Source organism: Pseudopipra pipra, chromosome 5 (assembly GCF_036250125.1).
Source record: "Pseudopipra pipra isolate bDixPip1 chromosome 5, bDixPip1.hap1, whole genome shotgun sequence".
NCBI classification, from domain to species: domain Eukaryota; kingdom Metazoa; phylum Chordata; class Aves; order Passeriformes; family Pipridae; genus Pseudopipra; species Pseudopipra pipra.
In genome coordinates, this window is record NC_087553.1 from 73027932 (window position 1) to 73055366 (window position 27435).

At 47.8% G+C, this 27435-nt stretch overlaps 1 protein-coding gene across 2 annotated transcripts in view; it reads right to left on the reverse strand.

Annotated features, from left to right (window-relative positions):
- Positions 1-27435, reverse strand: part of PLXNA4 (plexin A4) — a 445892-nt gene that overhangs the window by 14301 nt on the left and 404156 nt on the right. For both annotated transcript variants that reach the window (XM_064656587.1, XM_064656588.1), the window contains exons 22-29: positions 26797-27065; positions 24281-24347; positions 22267-22413; positions 15276-15435; positions 9086-9189; positions 6598-6697; positions 4705-4895; positions 1842-2011 (exon numbers count right to left, since the gene is read on the reverse strand). In XM_064656587.1, coding sequence (XP_064512657.1) covers positions 1842-2011; positions 4705-4895; positions 6598-6697; positions 9086-9189; positions 15276-15435; positions 22267-22413; positions 24281-24347; positions 26797-27065 — 1208 coding nt within the window. The remainder of the gene's footprint in view (positions 1-1841; positions 2012-4704; positions 4896-6597; positions 6698-9085; positions 9190-15275; positions 15436-22266; positions 22414-24280; positions 24348-26796; positions 27066-27435) is intronic.

Below are 27435 nucleotides of genomic sequence, written 5' to 3' on the forward strand. Positions count from 1 at the left end.
CTTCCAAAGAGGAGGATGTTATTCAGCTCAACAAATTCTCCTGATATTCCGGCTAAACTCCCCAGGTCCTTCCATTTGCTCATTACCCCCATGTGTTCACTGTAAAGAATTCAGCTCCAAGTGTGATATATTTTGGGTCACAACAGGCAGTTTAACATGTCCTGACAGAGGGATAACACCATGTTTTCCTAAACCTTGTGTTCTCCTGAGCCAAAAAACTACAGAACAAATGTAAGAAAAGCCCCACACAGGGAATCCTGCCTACGAGGTTCAGGAGAAGTGGGAGATGCTGGAAATTGGAGAATTATAGACTAGTTTGGGTGGGGAGGGACCTTAAAGGTCATCCAGTTCCACCCCCTGCCATGGGCAGGGACACCTTCCACTATCTCTGGTTGCTCAAAGCCCTGTCCAACCTGGCCTTGGACACTTCCAGGGATGGAGCAGCCACAACTTCTCTGGGCAACCTGTGCCAGGGCCTCCCCACCCTCTGAGTAAAGAATGACAATGAGACCTGATGGAGTTGTGGGGAAAAACATTTTAGGCTGGGGATGGAGGATCATCCGTTGGAGGACAAGGTGGCTGAGTGACCCCTGCAAAAGTCCTTCTGCAGGTGTTTGGATGACAGGCACAGCCAGCATGAGGACGAGCAGAGTCCAGGTGTGTGACCCTGAGTGCAGGAAAGGGCTGGGGGTGATGGCCCTCGGAGCCCCTGAGGTGATTTTTGAGTTCATTTAATCTGATGGAACAGATTTCTCCAGACTGCCCCTTTCTCCACACACACAGGCACACACACACACACTGCCTTCCCCCCTCCCCCCTTAAACAAACCTCCTGCTCATTTAGTCTGAGTGGCTGCAATCAGCCTTAGATTAGTGCCGCAGATAATGTTAATAATATGCTAATGTTTCATTAGTTGAAAGCCTCCTTGGTGCGTGGGGTTTCTTTTTTTATGTCACTGCCTGTGACGATCTGCCATGAGCATGGCTGGGAAAGGGAAAAAATGCATGAGCTGGGAGCCCCATGGCTCTCCTCTGCTGTTCCTTTTATAGTCCCTCTATTTGCACAGGAGAAGGGGAGGGAGTGATTCCCCAGGGATGTCTTTCCAAAAGGGATACTCAGCAGAGAGGAGGTTTTTCTCCACGGATCCTGATTTTTCCCCACTGTCCTATTACATATATGAGGAGAGGCCTGATGAGAGCAGGGGCTGATGTCACACTTTGTCACTGATGTCACACTTTGTCACTCAATCCAAAGGAGGCTCACATCCACCTCCAGACCCTTTAAATGCTCAGTACCATTGGAGATGCTCTCCTGGCCTCCAGCTGCCACCCAGGATGGTCTCCTGTGGGTGCTGCACATTCCCTGTGCACATCTGGGATATCTTAAAAAAATCCCAGCTGGCACTAGACACCTCTGTGTGGGCAAACAAATGGAGCTTTAAGCCCCATCCTGACTATAGTGGGAATTAAACGTAGTGGGAATTCAAACATTTTGCCTAGATGAAGACAGTGGTGCTGAATCCTCTCCCACACCTCCCTAGGTATTCCCACGGTCCTGGGCACTGCAGCAGTTAAACACTTCAGCATTTTTCCGCATGAAATGCCTCAAAAATGCTGCCATTCCCGTGGAATACAGGCAAACTTGGGCCTGTTTAGCCAAAGTTCTCCATCCTTGGGAGAATCATTTAGATTCTGGGATATTCTGACTTGTGAAAACTTGGTGCTCTGAATCCCACACCAGGCTCCTCCTCTCCCCCAGCAGCCAGATTCCAAACCACACGTTCCTTTACTCTCCTTCCAGCCCAGTACCTGGTGTTGGCCATGCTGGGGTGTGTCACTCACCAGTTGCTCTTCCAGGTGTGCCTCACGTGGGGGTCGTGGATGTTGTGTTTGTCAGCCTGCTCATCCAGGAAATCAAACATGTACTTGATAGCCAGGGGGAGGGCACTGCCACGGTGAGCAGTGCTGAAGATGGTCTCAAAGAGGTCATCTACAAACTTCTGGAGGGTGCCCTGTCGGGAGGAGAAAGAGAAGAGGAATGTGAGACAACAAGTGGGAAGAGGAGGCTGAATTTTGGTACCTCCCTGGAAACAGAGCGTGTCTGTGGATCAGGGCCCTGAGGGTGTGATAGGAAAATGGGAGCCATGAAATATCAGTTAAATGTGACTTGATTTGGGAATTTCAATACAGGTGTCACAATAACCACTACACCTGGTTGTCAGCCAGGTCCAGATGTGCTCCCTGTCCTCCCTGCTCTGAGCATTCCCTGCCTGGAAGGTGGCTGAGCTGAGGTGGGACACCTTCCTCCATCTCAGGTACATGGTGATGGAGAGGCCCCACTTTGCTTCCAGTGAGATTCCTCTCCTCTGCATCCCATCCCCAACTGCTTTAGTGCACTCATGAGACAAAACCCCGCCATTTTCTAGGCTGGCTTTTCACCCAGGGCCATTTTTTAAGCTGGGAATAGAAGTCAGATGGCTGTAGAGCACAGCAGAAGGTGTCTTTGAGACAAATAGGATAAGAGTACCTAGAGAGAGGCAGTTGGTTTACATGTGTGACTGGTTTAATAAATAAGGAAAAATTCTTCTTAATTCCCAAGAGGCCTCCTCATTTTTTGCTATCCACTGGCATGGGACTAAGGCAAATCCTAAAAGCAATGCATGGATCTGCCATGCACTACTCTGTAGAGCTCAGGAATGTCCACTGCTCCTCTGGGAGGAGAATCTCAAATCCTGAGCTTGGAAAACTACCCTGATGAGGATATTTGACCTTTAGCAAGAAGGAGAGGAGCTGGAATATCAGAGGGTTGGACAGAAGGGCAGCAGAGGAGCTTTAGGCTGGACTTTGGGGAGAACCAGGCAAGGCAGGTTTTCTCTGCCACCAGAGCTTCACAGGCATTTCTATGCGAACAAACCCCACAGCTGTGAAAACAACCAAAAAATAATTGAGTCTCCAACAAACAGTTCCTGATGTGCAAAATTTCCTCTTCTGAAAAGTAAAATTCTTCTCTTTCTTCTCTGCAGACCCAGGAAAGGAATTTCTCCTTTCTGGAAACAAAGCACCAGGTTCCACCAGAGTGGCTCGAGTTTACATAGAGGTACAAACACTTAATTAGAAAGCTGATGTCTCTGGCTGATTCACCACTTGATTTATTCTTTGGGAAACCAACAGAGGCACCTTGTGTGAACTCCTACAGGGTGAGTAAAGCCCTACAGCACATGTGTGACTCAGAAAGGGACCCTGAGGGGAAATCTTGTTGCTCTGACATGGAGGAGCTGCCCTCAGGTTCAGTTGCTGCAGGGAATTAGTTCTCTACATGCTCACCCACACAAACACAAAGAAAACCTCTGAGGCTTTTAGGCAGGAGGATCCAGGTCTCAGAGGTCAGAGATTTACCAGAATAAAAATCACTGTCAGTTTAACTAAGTATTCCTGGGGATTGTATTACCAGCAATTGCTCTCTCTCCTATTTCCCTCCCTCAAATGGTCATGATGAGAAAATAAAATTGTTTAACCCAAGAGGGGAAACAATAAACCCCCAACCCTCCTACTTTGTTTCTGTGCAAGTCTTGCAGCTGCTTTTCTGCCATTTCCACAGAAAAACCAAACCAACCCACAACCCAAGTGTTGAATCTGTGACCCAGAACACAAAGCAAAAGCAGTTCAGTGATGGCATAGGGGACATATCCCCAGACAGTGGAAATCAGCACTGCTCCAATGCTTGCTGGTTTACACCAGCTGGGGCCAGAGCCCTGGGGAGCATCATTTTCTTTTAGCCCTGTGATCCATAAAAGCATCTTGATGCCAGGGAATGGGGCAGGTACCAGGGGCTAAAGACAAAGCCACTTTATCTCCAAATCCCTCTCTAACACAGCCAGCTTGAGTGAGGCTGCAGGGAGAGTGACACATCAGAGGCAAAATGAGTTGAGGAATAAATGTGCAGATAAAACTGTAAGGTAGGACTTAAACAAGTGATGGGGGTCTGAACTCAGATGGCATTTGCACGAACACATGAAATTGCATTTGTGCCAATTCACACCCTGACTGAAGATAATAAATAGTCAGAGCTCTGGATATGTCTGGAGATTCCATTCAGGATGTCCCTGCTCTGCTTCCACCTGACTTGACCTGTACTTTCTCTTTGGAGCCCCTGAGCTTTCTATGTCTCAGACCAGGGGGATCTGCACTCCTTGGAGCTGGCCATCCACTGACATCACAGTCAACTTAAACCCCTGCCGAAACATCAGCACTAAAGTCTTTATTGTCCCGGGGGAAGGTGGAGAAGAAGGATTTGTACAACAAAACTCAGAGGTTTCTGGCATGGGAGCCCATTTCAGGCTGTGAGGCCTGACACATCCTTGGAACCTGAGCTGGGCACATTTACTCCCTGGCTCTTCATTTGCTCAGTTTTGGGCAAAACTACAAACCAGTACAATCGACATCCCCAGCCCCTCCCCCTGTGCTGACACTCCACCAGTCTCATGGCCCTGAATTCTTTACTCCTTGTTCCTTTTCCAGTGTCCCTTTTTTCACTCTGCTTTCTAAGTTCCAGCTCCTTCCCTACGTGCTCGGAGCAGCAATTTCCTTCTGCTCTTTATCCTCCTTCGGCACCCTTTGAGTGGTCTCTCATTCCTTGTTGGCAAGAAACCCCATCACAGCCTCAAACCAAGCATTTCCCACCCTCCTCCCCGCACCCGCCACGTACCTTGGTGGCAAGAAGTCTGGTCAGGTAGATCTCAGAAACCATCTTGCTGCCCCTGTCACCCTCTTTTTGGTCACCGTGCTCGTGGTTCTTCACCAGGTGCCACATCTTGACCCCGCTCTCCAGGTCGGGGGTGATCATGGGGGTTCGGGACCGGAGGCTGTCGGGGCTCCCCGTGTAGCGGATCATGTTTTCTGTGGAGAGAGATGAGGGCTCTCAGCCCTGGGAGCTAATCTCCCATTGGGATTTTCAGGAAGTGTCCCGATGATATGACACCTACTAGGTGCTTTTCAAAGCATTAGCTGAGTGAGTTTGCTCGGGAAAGGCAAGGGGTGTCAGCCAAGCCAGGTGTGATGTCGATATGCCATTAAATTAAATGAGGTTCAAACACTGATTGCCAGTTGCCCACACTTTTTACCTCTTATCTTGTTCCCTGGCAAAATCTTTGGCCTGGGACAACTGGCACTGTCAGTGTCAGACACTGTCCAGGACAATACCAGTTACTCCTGGAACCAGTATGGTTGAGTAACTGGTTTTACCCCTATGGATGTTTAGCCATACCCTGCCATGCTGTTTGGCACAGTGTCACCTCTTGTCTAGCTCCTCATCCCTCACTCCTTTGGCACCAAAGCAACCAAATTCCTGCCCACTCATCCACTTCACTCCCTGCTCCAAAATCTTATTTTTGGCAAAAATGAACCAGAACCCCAGGTGGGCCCACACAAATTTCCTCTCCAAAAAGGCTTTTAGCCTCCAAATTTTACCTCCCTTGGCCTCTGAGTCATGGCACAAGGCATTCCCCTCTCCCTGACCTTCCAGCAATGCTGCAGATCCAGGCTTTTCCAACCATAATTAACAGAAGTGTTGCACCTTTCTATAGCAAGATCTGAATCAGCCTCATTAATGCATTACCAATCTCTACATATTAATTATCAGATGGAATATCCTTTTTCTCTCTGGATGCTGTTTTCTTAATTGCAATTAACAATCACTTCTGACCCACCACATCTTCTCCTCCCCCTGCCTCCTTCCCCACTCCCTCCTCCTGAAAAATCAAATGGCAAAAGAATTAAAGAAATCCAACAGAAATTAACCCCCCTCAAGTCTTCCTTTTCAAAGGTCACTGTGTCTTTCAGTAATTGCAACAACATGGCAAAGAGGATGAATATTAATAAGGCCTGGTGGATCGTTTATGTCCTTGGAGAAAGTGGAAGGGGGTTCCTCTGGACATTGAGGAACTCTGCCTTCCAAGATAAAGGGAGTGAAAAAGGACTGGAGACGCTTTCATACATTAAAAATAATAATAAATTGATGTAACAGCAGCATCCAGGTTGGAGGGGGGTTTTGCAGTGCTCTGGTTGCACATCAGAGAGGTTTTGATTTGCTGTCCAGCACCACCTTAGTGAGACACATCCTGGGCTGCAGTTCTGTCTCAGGGGAGAAAGGGGTGTGAGGGTGTGAGGGAGACTCAGGAGGTCCCTGTTTGGCTCTACAGAGCAGTTTCCAACTGGTCTGTCTTTCACAGCTCTCTCATTCTCAGTTGTCTCACAGGTAAAGTGGGAACAATTCACCTCCTTGGGATATATTGATACAAGACTCTACGAGTGACACCCAGTGATTTAAGATGTGGGCAGCTAATTAAAAAGGCTCCTCCTTTCATTAATGAGGGAGGAGAACTTCCTGAGAGCAATCCAACCTCTTGGCTCAACAACTTGAACCAGATGCTAAAGTTTTAGATGGCTGAATCCTCTCTTCCTGCCATTCCTCAAGCAATCTCATCAAGGAATCATCTGCCCGTCACTCTCCCTGCTGGTGCTCCGTGTCTTGTGAGCACCACAATGTTTGGGATCTCTTCCCCAGAGCTCTCCCAGTCCATAGGAGCACAGAAATCCTTACCATACTTGCTGGCTGACGTCCTGGAGACTGTGGAGTTGTTGACTGCATTGTAGGCAGTGACTTGCTTGGAGACTAAAGCTACCACAGATCCATCTGGCACCTGTAGAGGAAAAGGGGCTTGGTCAATAAGCTTCTGAAAACAGGTTGAGGACCACGCCAAAGGCAGCTGAAACTGAGATGCAAATCAGTGTCAGGGTAGGCAGGACAAGTAGTTTTGACTCCAATCTTCCAATGCTTTCTTCAGTGAGTTGTCTTTTTAATAAAAAAGGGACAAAATCTGCTGTTACACAACTAGAATCCTGCACTTGGGCAGTGGGACAATTGATGACACATTCTGCTCCATTCAGGCCCTAATTCAAAGCCCAGTGATGACAATGTGAGTCAGAGAATAATTTAGGTTGGAAAAGGCTTTTAAGACCACTGAGTCCAACCATTAACCCAGCAGTGCCATGTTCACCACTCAACCATGTCCCCAGGGCCTTTCAAACATCCAGAGGCCTTTCAAACACTTCCAGGGATGTTTTTTGCATTAACCTCAGTAAATCTGACAACAGGTTCTTGTCAAGGAAGCTCTTGTGCAGAAAAGGAGTGTGAGAAGAATAAAATCATCTGAGCTATTTCAAACAAGCTTTGGCTGTCCCACATGGATGATAAACCTGATGGGAAATGTTCTGTTCCTTCCACCTTGATTGCAGGTGATCTCTGGGTGCCCAGTGAAGAAATGGATGCCTGGATTTTCCACTTTCAACCTCTCCGTGCACTGTCTCCCCCTTCCATGTGACAAATCCACTGCTGGACTGAAGTGACCACCACAACTCTTCCCTTTGCTGTGTCAGGGGGGTCTCAGACAGGGAAAAGCAGCAGGTTTGGAGTGGCTGAGCTCCAGGGTGCCATGGGATTGTGTTACAACAGACCACAGAGCTTTCTGAAACGAGCCAGACCTCCCCTTTCTCCAGCAAGACATGTGGGTCCCATATCAGAAATGCTAAAAGAGCCATATCAGGACCATCTGTGATAAATAAGACATCACAAAAACGAGACGGGTGAAAAAAGCCCCCGCTAACAACGTCTAACTCTTGGCTGTGTAATAATAATAATTAGCACTTGCATGGAGTTTTTCATCTTCAAAGCACTGCAGAGGCTAATTAAATAGCCCCTCAGCTATCACTGAAGGCAATTATTGGCTCTTTGTAGTTTTAGCCCCACACTGAAGATGGGGAAACTGAGGCAAAAAAAGGAATATCAGTGTCTGTCCCAGCACGATCCATGTGAGCCCTCAGGACAGCCAGGAAACTGTGTACCCTGGCAGCTGAGGGCCTGTTCTGCCACAGCTCATCCTATAGCTGGGAGCTCATTGCCTGCAGCAAAAAAAAAAAAAAAAGTGGAAAAAGCACATGAAGGAAAGAAAAATATGCCTGGTTTGTTGTTGAAATAAAATGGAAAATGCCCCTGTTCTCTCTGGGAAAAAAAAAAAAAAAGTCAGCAATGTTTCAGTCAATCTGAAGGGAAAAAAGTTTTGTTTCCTTTTCAAATTACTGCTTGCTGCCTCCTCAGGTCAGCTCTTAAATGAAAAGAGAGAATAATCTTGTTATGAAACATAGATTGCTGAAGTGTGATTGAGGAAAGGACAAAATTGTCAGCATTGGATTAAACTTAATGAGGTGTTTTTCTTCTTGTTTGGTTTTTTTCCAAGGAAGAAGCTTTTGACCAAAACCTCATTTTTTATTAAATTACCACTCGTGTAAGATATTTTCAGACTTCTTTAGCTCTCTACTATGGATTTCAAGGTCATGCAGAGATGAAGGGAAAGTCCTGTCCCAAAGCAGGTCACAAGGACCAGGACAGAGGTTCAAAATAAGTGTTCCTGGGTCAGCGACAACCCCACTGCACCCTGTTCTCCAGTGATGCTGTTTCCCACCTCCTTCTTCAAGACACTCAGACTCCCTCTTTCCATTTTTCTCTCTTCCATCCTTCTGAACTCTGCTGGGATCAGAAGGCCACTGATGCATGGGAAAAAGGAGGATGGAAGGCCTTGGGTTTTTTTTTGTCTACATGAGAAATGTTAACTTGTGCTGTCTTCGTGACCACACATTTCTTCTTCACACCCTTCACTCACCAGGGTGCCCCTCCTTTGAGAGAAAAAGAAGGTTTTTTTCCTACCCTTGGCTTTATCTCCTCTGGGTAATTCTGACAAGGTCAGTGGAACAGGGTGGATAAACTCAACGTGGAGAGTCTGTCCAGTTTATTGCCCACTCAACCATTCTTTACATCTGCATCTTGTAGTCATAAAACCACAGAATCATCAAGGTTAGAAAAGACCTTTAAGACCATCAAGTCCAACTGTTAACATGTCCCCAGGTGCCACATCTTTTTTTGAACACTTCCAGGGATGCTGATTCTGCCTATTCCTTGAGCAAAAAGAATATTTTGCCCTTCTCCTTTCTATTTTATGAGCCGATCTGATTCCCATTCATTCTCTCACAGTTACCTGGTAGTGTGCCAGGGTGTTGAGCCTCTTCCAGTCATTCTCTATCTTGGTTGTGATGTCTTCATCCTGCAGGATCATCCTTGCCCCGCTTGCTTGTCTCCACTCTGTGGGTACAACAGGGATATTGAGTTTTGATATAGGGACAGAGAGCCCTGGCAACCCCTGTGCCCACAACCTGCCTTTACACTCTGATTACTCACAGCACTTAACTCTTAATTTATTTATATTTCTTATACCTGTTCTTGCCCCAACGTGGCTGTTTCCAAGACCAACCTGTCCTTGCTTGTGTTTGTTCCATGGGACAGGAGAGAATATCACTTGTGTTAGGGACAGAAATCCATCCTTGGCTCCCTTTCCCGTATCAGCCCAGACACAGCTTTTATAAATATCTGAGGTATGTGACCCTGCCATGACCCAGTCACAGAGGGGGCTCCCCTGGGCACAGCACCAAAACCTGTTCTGGGCTCAGTTCATCTCCACTAGTGCTCACACAACACCTCCTGCATCTCAAATCCAGCAGGGATGGAGAGCAGGAAGCCCTTGGCTTCAGGCACAGCAGAGACACAACGGGGAGAAGAGTGAAGAACAGATCCAACACCTGCTCTGTGGAGGATTTAATCCCCACCAGCCTTCAGGACATGACTGTGGGCAGAAGGGCTCCTATTTCTGACCACATCCAGTTCTCCAGCCTCTCCCATGAAATGATGAATCCCCTCCTCCTGCAGCACTGGAGCAGCCTGACACTTCCCAGGGTACCACTTTTTGCTCCAATCTCGAAGGATGCTCCATAGAATCATAGAGTGATTAAGGTTGGGAAAGACTTCCAGGTTCATGGGGTCATGTGGAGGATTGTCACAGCTTTCCCCACAGAGCACTCACAGACTTGCCTAAAGCCAGGAAAACATAAACATGGCCAAAAGGAGAGAAATGTTCTGTCACCTGGTGTCACCAGGGAAAGCTGTGGCTTAATCACAACCTGGACCATTCAAAGCTCTTTTTTTGGCTGTCATGTTTTCAGTCACAGTGACCCAACCAGAGCCAAAGCAAAAAGTCTATTCATTTGCAGGAGTTAATTAAAATGAACTCTTGGATACGGAAGCATCACCTGCCACCCTTGCTTGTTTTTCCTAATACAAAAATGCAGGGACCATTGCAAATTTCTTTTGGTTTCAGCAGTTTTCTTATCACATAATTAAAATGCACTGGGAAAGCTGCACTTGCCTTTATTATTCATTTAAATTAGCAGGAAGAGGTCAGCAACTGTGTTTATTGCTGGGTGTTACTTTGGCTGGGGATACTCAGAGAGTAAGCAAAGGTTGTGTTGGCTGAGCACTGATCCTGAACTGCCCTTCATCTGCTCCAGCTCCTCAGATCCTCACCTACATTATCCTTGTGATGTCTGAGGGTGATGCTCTCTGCTCATTCCCACCTGGGCAGGATTCCTGGGAGCTAACTGGTCCCAGATATTGCTTGGAAGAGCACAAAAATGCTGAAGTTTGGGCCGGGCTGGGAAATGGTGCTTTTACAAAGTGCCCCACAGGGCAGCAAAGCCAATTCTGCTGTCACAGAGTGTTTTTTCTCTGCCTTCCCTGTGCTCCCTTGGGTTTGGTGTCTCTTTGACCTCTCTCCTTCATGGCTCTGCACAGTCCTATGGTCCTCCTCTCTCCTGACTCATCTTTGGGGAGAGACACACACACACTGTGTTTTGGGAGGGATGCACAGGTTCCTGGAGTGGGGCTTTGATAGAAGGGTGGGCACAGCTTTCCTCACTCTGTGTTTTATTTGTATTCCAGGGCTGGACAAAGTCCTCAGAGTGGACTTCCCTCTGCTCCAAGGGAGCTGAGGACATCCTGAGATGTCTCCTCAAGCTTCTTGTGCTCCTGCAGAGACCCAGGGGATTCCCAAGCCCTTTCCATGGCCTTCCTGCAGAGAGGGATCATGTGAGGAAGAGGAAGGGACAGTCTAAGAGCACAAGAGAAGGAGGAAAACACCCTGCAGGGCATGTGCAGAGCACTGGCTTCAATTTTGCCCTGGCCAAATACAAATCACTTCATCAGGCATCTGAGCAATGACAGGGAAAGGACCCCCAGCTCTTCCCAGTCCCACTTCACGCTCCTCTTCTCTGTGAGGATCAGCTCAGAGGGTCACACAACGATCTGCAAGGAAATGCAGAGGGAATGGGAAGGGAAAAGGTGACCCTGCCATCCATCTCCACAGCACTAAGTGAGCACTGTGAGCTCTGTCCTCGCTGGCAGCCCCTGTCCCCTCTCTCATCAGATCTGAGCAGAGCCAGCACAAAGGAGAGACACACTCCAATCCAATTTGTTACACTTCCACCTTCCAGAGAGAGGGAGGCAGAGGGGGAGGGAGGTAAAAATCCCATTATCTTTATCAAGCCTTCCAATCAGGAGCAGCAGTAAATGCAAACTCAGGAGACAGCTGCTGTGAAGCCTTTATATTTCATTCAGCAGATAGTGTATCTTTTTATTGCACGCAGGAATTACTTCTTCTTTTTCTTTTTTTTTCTTTTTTCTTTTCTTTTTTTTTTTTTTTTTTTTTTTTTTAAGAAAGAACCTTTCTGTTCAGGTTGGCTGGGAAAAAAAAAGGAAATTCCAGAGGCCTTTGACAAAGAGGTGCTTCTTGGAGCTGCAGCAATGCCTGGCCGGGGAATGACTCTATAGGGAAGTGGGAGATGGGGAGATGTCATCCTGCATCTCAAATCCCATAGAAAATGTTCCACCTCCCCCATGCCTTCTCTCTGACCTGGGTCACCCTGAAAATGCCCACTGAATAAGGGAGAAAACTGCAGCAGAGGGAACATTTTTCAGAAGCAATTGAAATTCCCAGGTGGATGGAAGACCTGCCAGCTCACTCCAAGTGCCTTCATTAGACTCCTCATCCTCAGTTCCACCATCCTGTGCACAGCAATGGGGTGTGGAACAAATGCATGTGGCTCACCCAGGCTTGATGCCTGTTTCATGATCACTCATCTCCTGAATATTTAGTCTGAAGAGCTGGGGGGCTGCTTTTAGTCTTATTTTCCAGGTGAGAGGCAGTTTGGCAAAGGAAACAGGAGGATAAACCCCCTGTCTGTGTGTGCAGGCACCAGTACAGTAGGTGAGTAGGAAACAAAAAGGGTTAAATGTCTGTGTGATGAGCTCTAGAAAGAGAGGAGAAACTCAGCTCTGGTTTTGGGATAGAGAAAGGATCATCATTGTTGGGAATAAGAGTTCATTTCAGAACACAGACAAAAGATGCCTGGGAATAATTTCATCCTGTATGGAACGAGTCACAGAATCACAGAATGGTTTGGGTTGGAAGGGACCTTAAAGATCATCCAGTTCTAATCCCTGCCATGAGCAGGGACAACTTCCACTAGACCAGGTTGCTCCAAGCTCTGTCCAACTTGGCCTTGAATAATTCCAGGGATCCAGGGGCAGCCACAGCTTCTCTGGGCAACCTGTGCCAGGGCCTCCCCACCCTCTGAGTAGAGAATTTCCTTCTAACATCTAATCTAAACCTGCCTCTTAGTTTAAAACCATTACCCCTTATCCTGTCACTCCAAGCCCTTGCCCAAAGTCCCTCTCCAGCTCTCTTGGAGCCCCTTTAGGCACTGGAAGGGGCTCTAAGCTCTCCCTGAAGTCTTCTCTAGGTTGAACTGCCCCAACTCTCTCAGCTTGTCTTCAGGGGGTATGTGCAAGCTGTCAGCCTTACTCAATATATACCAGAGTTAGACCCAGTTTAAACATTTCCAGTTTAAACGAACTCCACATTTTAATCCTGCAGGGCTGGTGAGGCAGCAAGAACTTGTCTGATAAGGTCCACAACGAGCCTGAAACAGCATCACAGAGTGCAAGGCAGCCAACCTGGCAGCTCCCACCACCTCAGCAACCCCTTTCAAAAAGCATCCAAAACACAGGGAAGAGCAAATGCCTCAGCATGAAGCCAAATTCCTGTTTTGTGATCCCCACACCTGAACGTGTTCCCAAAGACGGGGTGTTTCATTTGCGGCGAGGGCTTCAAAAATGATAATAACGAAAATCGCCACCGCAGAAAGAAGTCTTTTTGCTCAGAGGGCTGCAATTTGGGGACTCGGACTGAGAATGTAACCTCAGGGTGTCCGAAATAAGTGCTTTCAGCTGACAGCCCCCTCCAGGAGTTGCTGGGTAACAGCCAAACATTATGACATTTGCGACACACACGCGAGTCCCTGTGCCTGCAGCTCCCCTGCACTTAACGACTCACAACAACTCATTAGCTTGTTTGCTTTCTTCTACCTGGGCAATCCGGCCTAAGCAGGGACAGAAAGCCCTGGAAATTGTAATGGTAATAGAAAACGCTGTTTAAAAGCCATCGATTTCAAGGCCAGATCACAGTCATCTGCTCCGACCTCCTGTGAGCACGGGCTGGTCCAGCCCCTCTGCGATCCTGAGGATTTAGCCCGGGGCAGGTTGATCTGGAGAGCTCTGTGATGATTCCTAATGGCCAGCAGTGCTTTCTGCTCTCCCATTTGCTTCCTTCAGCCTCGCTGAGGGATGCCAACAAACATCTTTTCCTGGGAAAAAGCTGGGATGGAGCTGTGGGTGGATGTGAGTGTCCTGCCCACGGCAGCCCTGCTCCTCCCACCTTGAGAGCTGATATGGTGAAGAAGCAGCTACACTGCTGCTGGCAAGACTCTCCTACTAGATAAGGGGTTTTTTGTGTGTGTTTTATTTTGTTTTTCTTTTCCCCTACTGCCCAAAGAGCTGCTGATTAGCCCATCTCTTGTCACTGTGGGCAAGTCTGTCCTCTGAGGGGTGCACATGCTCATATCTCCTTTCTGGAACTTTCTGGTCCTCAGAACCACTCAGATCATAGAATCACAGAATTGTTTGGGTTGGAAGGGACATTCAAGACCACCTCATTTCAACCTCCTGTCATGGCACACACACCGTCCACTGGATCAGGTGCTCCAAGCCCTGTCCAGCCTGGCCTTGAACAGGTCAATATTTCTTAAACCAGCAACAATTCTGGCTGTAAAATTGTCGGGGACCCTGCACACACACACACACCCACACACACACCCACACACACACCCACACACACACCCACACACACTTCTGTATCTGATGGTTGTCACAGCACCAACGGAACCTGTGGAGCCAAATTTATCCCAGGCATTTGCAGCAGGCAGGTAGAATTCCTGCATCCCATTTTGGATGCATCGCTCATCCCCACAGCAGAACAAACTGCTTCCCCCTCACACCCAGTCTGAGATCTGAAGGCAGGGGGCTCTGTGGGTGCCATCCAGCACCAGACAGGTCGAGAGATCCAACTGCAAACCCCACTCCTCTGCTCTGCTGTGCCCCTGGCACCGTGCCCTCTCTGCCCTCCTGCTCACCCCAGCACTCACCATCCCCCTGCTGACTCCCAGCAGCTCCAGAATCATTGTGGGTCCTTTCCTGATGATGTATATGATCTGTTCTTTACTGCTGCTGTTTTTGGCAGCTTGTCTCGTTATTCTAACTGCTTTTCATGAGCAATTTCTGTCAGGAATCCCTCCCTACCCTGCATATACACACACACAGACACTTAACTTTAATCCCTGACCTCTCATTCCTGTCTCCATTTATTGCTGTGAATTGTTTCTTGGCCTTGGTCCATTCCTTCTCCTTTTGGTTCCTCTACAACTTTGCTGAGTTTTATAGACTCCATCATTTTCCACTCCAGTCTCTTTCACTGAAGGTCACTGAGGGAAAATTCTGGCAGATGCACCCATAGTGCAGTCCCCAGCCCCACACCAGACACCACAGCAATGCCCTGAGCAGATTTTCCTACATTTTTTTCATAGTACTCTCCAGGTGTGGCATCACATCTGCCTGTGGACCCCAAACTCAGACATCTCACTCCTCCAAGTACTCTTTTTCCAGGGGTCTTTGGCAAGAGAGCAAAAACATTCCCACTCATGCTTTTTCCACACCCTTGTCCGGGGTGAATTCTGTGGGCAGGAAAGCAGGAATGGCTGCTGGTCTTTTGAAGTCCTCAAGGCCAAATATTCCATAAGATCCACACAGTGTCTCATCTGCCCTCTCTCTGCTGCTCTGAGGGTACACTCAGCCTGGAGAGGGGACACCTGCCCCAGGAAAGGGTCTGGATGGGGTTTGGCTGCCTCCCCTCCCCAGTTCCCCCCTGCCTGAGGTCAATCACCTACCCAAATCCATGTCAGCAGCCTTGGGGCGGTGGGAGCAGGGCACATTCTTGAAGATGGCATCCAGGATCTTCTCCTTGACCTGCGTGATGGTGTCACAGTTCAGGATCTTCACCGGGATCTCAGGGCTGTTCACGTTGTCGGGGTTCACGCAGCTCAGGACCTGAGAGAGAGGCAGTGAGACCCACCACACACGGCACAGCAGCACGGGCACCCTCTGGCTGCCCCTCTGGCTGCTCTCTGCATCCCACAAGCCATCTAGGGTGCAACAGTGGGGAAAAACGGGCCTTGAGAGTATTCCCTCCTTCAAGAGGGCACAGAGATCTGGTTTCACATGGGAGGGATTCCATGCACCCACAGCTGTGCCCAGGGAATTAAAGGAAACTCTGTGTTTGGCTCTAAGTACGTGCTGTGGGCTCCCAGATGTTACAGCCCCTAAGTTGACTTAGGGCTGATGTGGAGTTTTTTCTGAACTGGTGTCTCATATCCCCCATCCTGGTGGGCTGGAACTGCTGTACCTGTGGGAACAGCCCTTTGGATTTGAGACTCATTTCCTTGGCATCTTCATTATACTTAATCACAGAATCACAGAATGCTTTGGGTTGGAAGGGGCCTTAAAGATCATCTAATTCCAATTCCCCTGCCCCAAATTCCACTAGGCCAGGTTGCTCCAAGCCCAGTTCCAGTCTGACCCTGAACACTTCCAGGGATGGGGCAGCCACAGCTTCTCTGGGCAACTTGTTCCAGTGCCTCACCACCCTCACAGGGAAGAATTTCTTTCTTCATAACATAGAGGCCATGAATACCAGCTCATGGGTTCTGGTGCTTTCTGTACGAATGGTTGTTGGTGCAAACTTTTCATAGAATCCATTAAAAATGTACTCAGGTCTGACCCTGGCTGGAGCCCAACTGATACCCACAGGGCTCTCCAGAGCTTTCCTTGGTCTCTGACCCATTCCATGCTTCCTGGATAGCTGGCAAGGTGCCCTAATTCAGCAGAGGTCTCCTTGCAGTGCCACCTGACTTTGATAATTCGGGTGAAAACGCTCTTCAACCTCTAAACCTTAAATGTGCCCAGCCATGGCACTGAACAGGCCCCTCTCAGAAGAATGTGATTCACTTTGAAATGCAGGGCTTCTTTAAAAATGAAACACAAGCCAACATCAACAACCTCTGCTTTCACATTTAGAAGAAGCAAATTGACCCAACTGGAGAGGCCTCTCGTCTCTCTGAAGGAAAATTTAATTTTCTCCAAAGGCTCTGTCCAAGAGTAAATTCAAAGCACATGGGGTGGTGAGGGGGGGAAACCTTAAACACACTCAGAGAGTGTTTAAGAGCAACCTGCTGCTCACCCTTGGCCATGTCTGCACTGACCATTCTGCTCTCTTTTGGCTACAGAAGTGTGAAGTCTATAAAGTTTTATAAACTTAGCACACCTCTGCACTTGAAAGGAGTGTTCCCTGGTGCTCCAGGCAATATATAGCTATTAAATGTTCCTGGGCCACTTTTACAAGTGCAGACTTGTTAGTTTTGGTGCCTGAAACAAATTTTATCTTGACTGTAAATTCCCTTCTGTAGCACACAAGAGGTGCTGGACTCTCCATCACTTCTATCTTCACCTACTAAGATGCAGTGGGAGCTCAAAGTTGCTTAAAACAGGGTGAAATCATATCAGTATAATTACACACTGGCTCCCCAGGCTGCCTTTGGTGATGTTATGCTCGACTAAGAGGGACTTGTGAAGATTTTGCTTACAAAGAGCTCTGTGATCTTGCTGGATGAAAGGGGAGATGTAAATATGAGATATTGATTAGATCATAATGCTATTATTTATATGTCACTTCCAGAAGTATTGAAGAAGCATCAATTCAGATAATAATAACAGCCCAGATTTACAGTTCTGTGGCATCTTTCATCTCAAAGGATCACAGAATTAGACATAAAAAGCCCTGTTGAAATGCATCCAGTGTTGAGGTTATTAGTTGGTGCAGCCCTGTGCAGCCCTCCTGGGCTGTGCCCATTCCTTGCCTGCAGGAAACTCTTCCTCTGCAAACTCCTTGGATGTATCCAGAAAATAAACACTTGATTGCTGGGAGCCTGTGCTGCTGTTGGGGTTATGGTTGGGCTCCATGACCTTAAAGGTGCTTTCCAACCTAAATCATCCTATACACACCTGTAGGGAAATGGAAAAGGGATGGCAGGCAGGGACAGCTCTTTTGAGAGTGTTATGGGGGTCACACATGGCTCTGGACACCAAGGTACTCTGCAGGTGTCTCCCAGAGTTCTCATCTCAGCTGAGATGAGATGAGCTGATGCCAAGCACAACAAGCCCTGTGCTGGGATTAATCCCTGATTCAAACAGCTGGAGTTCAGTTTAGTCCCCAACAAAAGGCCTCTTTAAAACAATCTGGGCTGCCCTGCCGGGCAAACATCTGGTCCAGAGGACCCAACACCTCCTGCAGGTGCTGACTGGTGTCCATCACACCAGTACCCACCCACCAGCTGGAAGGTGACAATGGGGATTTGCTCTTTTTAACTTGTTTATCCTCGAATTTCACAGGCTGCCAGGTTTGGAAGGTGTCAGAAAACTCTGCCCAGTGAGCCACAGTCCTTCATGCCTTGACTACCCACAGCCCTTGGTTTCCTCTGCCAGCTCAGCTGGAATAAGAAGAGCAGGGAAGGCAATATTTGAAAGAAGTTTGCTCTCAGGGGTTTCAGGCAGAGATGGGGGAGCTGATAGTCCCTGTAAACCCCTGAGCTTCCATGTGTTCATTACAATGACCATCAGGAGTCTCTTTTCAACATTTTAGGGAATTCACACATCACTTATGGAAACCAACACCCTTTCCAGAGCACAGTGGCTTTGACATACGTGCCCCAGGTTTCACATCAACTCTCCACTGGTGTTTTCCTGCTCTTGTGGAGCAAGAAACTTTTCTCTGTACTGATGAAAACCAAGCTAAGACAAAGAGCTAATCTCATTGCTCCTGCACTGCTGCTCAGCTCCATCAATCCTGGATGTCCACTGGTGGGGAAGATATCCCCCCATGGCCTGTGTTGTATTCCCACAGGATTAGTCACCCTGAGGGAAGTTTTGCAGTGCTGATCTCCCAAATGCAGTCACTGCTGCTGCTCCATCAGCCACCACCTGCCTTTGAGCCCTGAGGGGCAGAGCTGGTGAAGTGGAGGAAGGGGAGAAGAGACTTCAGTGTCACTCAAGGATGTGAATGTTTTGGCACTGAGAGGACAAGAGCACTTGGCACTGCTGTTCTGTCACGCACTGGGGTCTGTGTCACATGAGGATGTGCCAGTTGTGGGGTCAATATGAAAAGGAATGGGACTGGGAGCACACTGAGCAGTAATCTCTGAGCCCTGCCCTTCCCCTATATGACCTTGGGATGTGTCATCTCACTGGATTTGTGTTTATTGACCTTTTTCAACATCCTTGTGTTTTTGTTTTTTTTTATCTGCAAGCCCTTCCAGTCATGAACTGTCTCTAAATGTCTTATATACATGCAAAGCTTAGCTCAGCTAAGCCCTGATGGCCATTACAGATTACTGACATTTAAATAATAAAGGCGGAACTTGTAACTACTCATATGGCTCTGAGTTCTCTGCAGTGTTTGAGTGGCCTGACCTGGGAGCTGGATGTCCCTACAGTTTCTGTCCCAGGGACAGAAATCCTTCTCTCCCTTCTAGATTGGGCTGAAAGGTTCAAGGGGGGTTGCAAACAGAGAGGCTTAGTGGAGAAAAAGGAGAAGGACCCCATCAAAAAACCAAGCATAGGAAAGCCTTCTGATGTCATAGAATTATAGAATCACAGAATGGTTTGGGTTGGAAGGCATCTTAAAGACCATCTAGTCCCAACCCCCTGCCATGGGCAGAGACACCTTCCACTATTCCAGGTTGCTCAGAGCCCCATCCAACCTGACCTTGAACACTTCCAGGGATAGGGTGTCAACAACTTCTCTGGGCAACCTCTTCCAATATCCTGATGGTGACTTTCTTCCTGCCACCAAACTCCCTCAAAAGCCTTAACCAAAGGCAGCTGGAAGGATCTTTATCCATCTGGTCTATGTTCTCAGGAGAGAGGATCCCATTAGGCTGCCAGCAGTGGAGCCACTGAGGTGTGCAGGGACCACACAGGGTAGGTCTCTGCTCCAGATGTTCTGGGCATCTCCTCCCTGTCACCCTCAAACACTAATTAGCCAACACTCTTGACAGCTTCTAACACATCTCTTTGCTCCCTTGTGTTATTTGTATCAACAGAAATGCAGCTGCTGCAGGAGATGGATGGTTTTTCACCTCCCAGTGAAGGCAGAGCAGTGGCAGCAGCAGTGAGGGTTTTGCATCTGGATTCTCCTTTGGTGAATGGCTAAAAACCCCATGGATTCTGGCAAAGGCAGATGGCAGCCAGCAGGGATGAAATCTGCCTGTGCCTCATAGATGGGATAATGTAGCTGGGTTTTCAAGAGCACTAACACAAGAGGGGGTTCCTCTGGGGTTCACAGATTAGAGAAGGCCCACTGTTTAGCTGCAACCATTTATTCCAGCAAATCACATCTGTAAGTAGCTTAATTTCTCCTGGCTGAAAATTCCCTTGTAAGTACAGGAATTCTCACAGACTGCAAAGACCCTCAGACACCAAGGGCTGCTTCCTTGGACACCTGTAGGACCTGGCAGACAGCAACTTGGAGCTACCTGGTTTTGGAGAGAAACCAGACCAAAACAATCTAAATTTAGTACATGAGGTGTGTATTGTAAAATCAATTCATTCCAGGTGCCTGAATGTGCTCCATCTTTTTTTTTCTCTCCCTGGATAAGTCAATTCCTTTGGATCTGCTGTTCACTCAAACCATGTTCAAAACCGTGATTTAAAATATTAGGTCATAGAATAGAATCATAAAATCATAGAATGGTTTGGGTTGGAAAGACCTTAAAGATCATCTCGTTCCAACTCCCCTGCCATGGGCAGGGGCACCTTCCACTATCCCAGGTTGCTCCAAGCCCAGTCCAACCTGGCCTTGGACACTTCCAGGGATGAAGCATCCACAGCTTCTCTGGGGAACCTGTTCCTGTGTCTCACCACCCTCACAGTAAAGAATTCCTCTCTAATATCTACTCTAAACCTACTTTCTTTCAGTTTGAAGCCATTCCCCCTTGTCCTGTTAATCCATGCTCTTGTCAATAGTCTCTCTCCATCTTTTTTTGTGGGCTCCTTTCAGGTACCACAAAGCCACAATTAGGCCACCCCAAAGCTTCTCTTTGGCAGGTCATGATTAACGAAGGCTAAAGAATAAATCATAGAATCCTTTAGTTTGGAAAAGACCTCTAAGATCCTTGAGTATGTGCCTTCCAAAAGCAGCCCTGGCCCTGTCTTCCAGGAATAATGGCAATAAACAGCCTGTTTCCATGTGCCACACTGCTGGAATTGGGATTTACCTCAACCAAACGCTCAGGATATGTGAACATCCCAGGGAATTTTAGCCCCACAAACTGCAAACTCACAGTGCTTTAGAGCAGGAGATTGAGGGAATTCCCACATTAAAAACACTAAATCAGTTCTTTGCTTTATTTCATGACTGTATATTTTTAATAAGATGTGTCACACTGCTGAAGGAAAGTAGAGAAAGGACAAAATTAAACAGAAATAAAGAGAAACAGAAAGGAAGAACAATCCTGTTCCCATTCTGCTTCTTCTTAATCTCCTTCACCGGAGCTGATCTCTGTAAATCTGCTGAGATTCCTATCGGGATATATTTGTCTGCTCTTGAGATGTAAGAGGGAGAGCTGATTAACATCAAACAGCACAAAGGGAAGGAGGAGAGCTTTGTTCAGGCTGCTGTATAATTACTACTCTTTGCTGGCTGCTTTCTATCAAGCCTAAAAGGATCTGGGGGGATTTCCTTTGGTGAAAGGGATCACTCCATGTCTGTTTTCCTTCCTTCTGCTCCCTCTCTCCATGTGAGAACAGCCTCTGAATTGCTCCACAACAACAGCAAAGAAGGACCATGCTGATGATTTAACAGGAAAGTCACGTTTTTAATACGCAAAATAAAAGTGTGATCTTATTTAAGGATAAAATCCAACCCCCCATCAGACCTGGATTCGATCAAAGCTCAGCTCTAGACTGAAGACAAGCAGAATTTCAACATCAGCCCACCTGAGCTGAGGTTTAAGGAGCCAACATCGACTGGGGGTTGGAACCAGATGATCTTTAAGGTCCTTTCCAACCCAAACCATTCTGTGATTCTATGATTAGGCACAGTTTTCAGAGCTATCTAGAGTGAAGTGAAACGAATGTCCCTCATATGAAACTGCAGTTAAAATAATCTGATCAATTTAGAGCATCTTCTGACTGTCCTAAAATTGGGGTTGGGTTTGTCTGAGGACAAAGGCACAGGGAAGAGAAAAATTACAAGGATCATTGAAGACTTAGAAAGTGATCTTTATCCTACAGAGACTTAGAAGCTCCGTGGATTTAGCGTATCCAGGAAAGAATGAAGGCCCAAAAAAACACACTAAGAAGAGATATCTAATGCTCTTTAATTGATGCTCTTTAATCAAGTGGGAAAGGGTGTAATCTCAGAGCAGAAGCTAAAGCTGCACATCTGCAATGTATATCTTGCCCCATGCAGACAATTCCATTTTGAAGCAAATGACTCAGTGCCAGGGATTAGTTTTCTTCCCCTTGAAATCTTTAAATCAACTTCGTTTTTCTTTGACTTGTGCTTTCTCAAGAGGAATGGCTGCACAAGTTCTAGAGCAGACCTAAAGTCCCTCCACTGTGTACCTCTGACATATCCCTTGACGCTGAAATCCTCACGGGAGAAAAAGATTTTTAATTTTAATAATCAATCTTCAGCGGGGTTACAATGCTGGAATACGGGGATAATTGTCCCAAAAGGCCAGCATGCCCATCATGGAATTCTGTTCTCTAAATTCCATTTTTCTAGAAGGTTCTGGACAAGCCCACAGGACTCAGAGCACTCACCAGTGTCTTGTAGTCGATCTGCTGTCGGATGAGCTTGTCCTCACTCAGGGAATACCGGGCCTCCCCAGTGATGGAATCAATGGGACCCTTCTCCATCTGCTGCTTGATGGCACAGAAAAGGGAGAAGAGAGGTTCTCCAGCACACTCCTGAAGGGGTGAGAGACAACCATGAGGTGAAACAAGAGGAGGAAAGGTGAGAACCAAACCCACGTGGCATCTCAGTGAGTGCCGTGGCTTGCCATCCCCAATCTCTCCAGACCAATACATCAGTGTATTCCATACAGCCCAGGAACAGAGGTCACCCTCCACTTCCACAGAGTGCAACCAGCCCTGGAAAGCCAACCCCACAATGTCCTGTCACGGGACAAAGGTGTCAGTGCTCCCTGGCAGTGCTGGGACCGGCAGAGCCTTGAAGGTGCTGTTCCAGTCAGTGCCACCAGGCCAGAGCTCTGCACTGGTGGGGAGGGTTCCAGAGAACCTGGAGGCAGCTCTGAAAGGGAGATGGACTGATGGTGCCTCATCCTGGGTGTCTGGGCAGTGTCCACAGCCTCCCTGAGCACCCTCATGCTGGAGGCAAACAGGGATGCTCAGGCAGGAGCAGCTCCATGAGCCAGGGGAGATGTACCCCTGGGTCTCTGTGGTTGCACTGATGATGTCAGACATGTGGAGCCCACACGGGACAGCAACAAGCAGCCCACAAGCAGGGCCAGCAAACACACCTCTGCCTAATTTCCCCTCATCATTCACACTCACTGCACTCCTCTCCCCACACTTTTCCCAGCCTCTCCTCCCTTGCTGCCCTCCCTCAGCACATTCCCTGCCATGAACCCCTCCTCATGCTTTCCCTTCTTGCCTCTTTCCCCCTTCATCCTTCCTCCCCTCCTCACCCTCTCCTCTTGTGTCCCAGCTCAGGGAGCGAGGTCATTTTCCCCTGGTGTAAATCCCAGGGAAAACAAGTTAATAATCAGAAGCAAAGTGGCCCCTTTTTCAGTTCCTACACCTGTCTCCCACTTAATTAGCTTATCTGCCAGCAGCATATTGCTTCTGTGTGCCTGTCTCTTGCCCTTATCAGGCCTCTGTTCAGGCTAAGGCAAGAAGACAAGTAGCTGAGTGGGGTGAAAAAAGCCTATTATAAAAGCAGCTCTTTAGAGAGTCACCTCCTTATATCCTTTCCTTTCAGCTCAGAGCAGGGATCTGATACCGAAGTCACTAAAATTACCTTCCAGGGACCTTCAAAACTTTCCCCTGTGTTCATCCTTGAACTGGGGGAGGCTCAGGGGATTGGGGTTTGTTTGTGAAGCCTTGAATTGCCAGGCAGAGGATGGTTATTGTGTCCAAATGAGGCTGTCAGGTGTGAGGATATTTAGCAACTGCACTGGGAGTGGGGGAGAGGAGCAAGCCCAGCTCCTTCCCAACAGGCTGGCTCTGAGTTTGGTCTCTTGGCAATTGTCATGCCTGGGGCTCAGTGTGGGTCCCCCAGGGGGGACCTGCCATCACCCAGAAGGTCTCAAAGGCTGAAAGACTTTTTTTTTTTGCTACCCACCACCCCAAGGAGACCTTCCAGGAGGAACAAGAGGGCTCAGAGGGTTCTTTCACTCTTTTGCTGCTGAGTGTCCTTCCAGCTGGGGCTGGATCTGAACTGAGGTGGAAGGAGATCTCCAGCCACCACGCACCAAAAATATGGGTCACCACATGATGGAGAACTCAGGCTGCTGGTAAAAAGAGAGCATTTTCCATACAGGTCTCAATCATGGTCTGAAAACCTCCACATTTCAGCACTGACCCTCAGATCCCACCTCTGTGCAAGGAGAAAGACCAGCAGGCTGCTTCTCTAACAAAGTGTCCCTCTTTGTTCTTCCTGGATGAGAAAACAGCCCAGCTCTCCTATTAGGCAGTGACCTCCTTCCAGAGAAAAAAAAAGAATTTTTCCTTTATATCTGGGAAGTTTTTGCCCCAACTAAACCTCACCAGGAAGAAATGCATTAAAGCAGCTGTTTTTCCAGGCTCCTCTTACCTTGAGGAACTTGTAGAGAAGGAAGGTGAACCAGTTGGTGAGCATTTTCTCAGCCACAGACTCTGTCCTAAAATCAGGGAGGGAGAAAAGGCAAATTGGAAGTGATTTAGTTGTGCTGATCATATCAAAGAACTAATCAAAATATTGGCCTGGTCCATCTTACTGCCCAGATCTCTGAGTCCTGTGCTAAGTCTGGCACGACAATTTCAGGCTTCAGCATGATTTGGATTTAGGGAACCTGCAAATTCTTACTGCCTTCTGACTCTCCTGTGACCAGAACTCCCTGTGTGTCTGTTTTTCAGTTTCTTCAACAACAGCAGTTGACAACATTTGAGGGAATCTTCTGCAAAGAGCTCAGGGAGGATAAATCCATCAAATATGAGGAGCTCAGAGCTAGGCCATATGTCAAGTAGGCTATATAAATACTCAAGAGAGACAGATCTAAATCACTAGGGAGCAGTTATCCACCACTGCCTATCTCCCTGGCATTTGGGAGTGATTATACTCCTCAGTGTGGCAATGTGGAGCATTCACAGAGCTCATGCTTTTGCCCTTGAACACTCTGTCCTCCACGAAACAGAGATCCATCTCGAGGCTTCAGGATGAACTTTTCCTACAGAAAGACCAACTCAGACCTGTAAGTGTGGTTAGGACACCAGGGGCACAGGATAAACCTGTGCTGGCTCCACTACATGCACTGGTGCTGCTCAAGAAGAAAGCACAAGTCCCTGTCTGGTTGAATTAAAGTGGATCCTCCTTGTCCTGGCTCTCACCAAAGCCACACAGGGGTTCTTGCTTGTTTTTGTTGTTCCCTGCCCTGAAAAATCTCTTTGGAGCTGTAGATGCCATGTGGGATGAACACTGGACTCAGGTGAGGGGGGAAAATCACTTCTGCCAGCTCCTTCTTTCTGTCAAATATCTCCAAAACGGCCACTGCAGAAAGGTGTTGGAAGATTCCCTTCCACCCACAGACTCATGGAGAGGGAAGGGAAGCATCAAGTTGGATCCAGCTGCTCCAAATCATTGTGTGAGGACCTCACACCAACATCTGACCCAAGGCACTGAGCTATTCATGTGTTCTGTGCTGGTGCTGCTCAGGGCAGGACCTCCATCTCAGACCACAAAGCACGTCTCTGGTTTCTCCTCATGTTTTCAGACCTTGGAACAGTGGATGTACCTTCTCTGTTCCCTGGCTCTCCTTCCAAAGGCCACAATTAATGTCCAACAAAGAGAGTTAGAAAAGAGCTGCAAGAAGGAGAAAGAGGAAAGATGGGATTCTCAGGACAAGACAGTAATGAGCAACCAGGGAAGATAAAGAGGTGGAGAAAGGGGAAGAAAAAGGAGAACATGAAGGGAGGAGACAGTTGGAAGGAGGCAGTGCCATCCAGCATCAGAGGAGAAGCACAGAAAGGAAGTCTGGGGACAGCTGCAGGGTGGTCACCAGCCAGGCTGGAGGGCTTGAATCACATCAGGGAGTCAACTGACACCAAAGCAAAGTCCAGCCTGTGCCCCTGGCATTGCTGCCCTGAATGCCAGGAAGCGCCTTCTGCTCCCTTTTCTACTGATTGACCATAGTGGGCCATGTGCCAAAGGAAAAGCCTCCCAGAAGGCACCAGAGATCTCTTCCCTGCCCAAGCCATCCATCATAATCAGCTGAGGGCTCCTCAGAGTTGGCTCTGAGCAGTGGCAAAGGCCATTCCTCTCCAGAAGACTCCCCCTGATTTTACTCAGGATCAGAAGGATTGGTTCAGACCGTGAAAAGGAGACGAATCTGATCCTAAAGGGAGAAGAGGCAGCACTTCCTTAGGCAGGGAAGGCATTTAAATTACAGAGCAGTAGATTTCTAACTCGAGGTTTCCCACAGAACTGTGGAGTTTAGACCTCAGACCAGGCCAAGAAGAACCAATTCAAACTTGTGCCTTGTATAAAACCAGCTCTGTTGTCCTGCTCAGCTCTTCTGCTGCCTTCCCCAAACTCCCAGCACCAATGCTCTGGGAGACACAGGAGATCCCACAGTGCAGCTGAAGACTCTCCATGTGTTCATAGGTAATCAAGGAATAAAAAACAAAGCTGGGAATTCCACACCCCAGGCAGGAGATGGAAGAAGTTGACATACTGCTCACCAGGGATATAACACAGCCTGTTTTATGGGATACACTTAGAGATCCTACAAAACATAGTTGGAGTTTGTAGGTTAAAAGGAAAAATAAGCCTAAATTTAACATCTTAAGCACACAGAGAGTCCAAAATAAGGATTAGGAAACAGGGACTTTTGCTGCCCTTATGAAGCTTTGTGGATGATCCACATGAAAATTTGGAGATAGTTTAGTTCTGGAACTTTTAATTCCTTAACTGTAACTTAACCCAATTCTGTAACTATCAATCATTAACCACTTTTTGGTTAGGGAGGAGAGGAATCAAGAGCTGCATCTTTCCTCCAAAGATGACTATGATTATGTTGGACAGTGGAGCACAGGCTTCCCAACCCAACTCCCTCCAGCCCCAGCCATCCTCACCTCCGGAGCAGCAGCTTGGGGTGGTTCTTGCTCTCCAGGTTTTTGTCTATGAGGTCGGCCAGGAGCTGTTTGAGGACATCAGTGGCATATTCCAGCTTGCTCTGCAGCACTGTCATGATCAGCGAGGCCACGTTGCCGCGGTCCCTCATGGAGAAGCTGCGCTGGGACTCCAGAGTGCGGATGAAGGACAGCAGGAACACCTTGTTGTTGATGAGCTGGGCAAAGAGCTTCAGGCCTTTCTCCACCCTCTCCTGCCTGTAGCCAGGGACCTGCACAAAAAGAAAGGGAGTTTATGCCTTTATACCTTTCTCAGACCTCCCCAGATGGGTCTCACACCCTTTGCTGCCTCTGGGCCCTCATCCCTCCAGCTCCTCCAATTAAGGGAAGACAGGAAGAGAGTCCACACATCATTTAATGATTAGGAAGCCTGGCAGAACTCCTACTCACAGCCAGATGATTTTTTTCCAATCCTGTGTTTCCCCCTCTGAACAGCACTTCAAAAAGGGATTGCTGGTGCCTGGATGTGGTACTACACCACATTATATTTTTATTTTAGTCAAACTGAAGTCTTATTCTAGTTTTATCCAAAACTTCTTTCTCATCCCTTCAAAAAACCTTTTTACAGAGGTTTGGGATTAA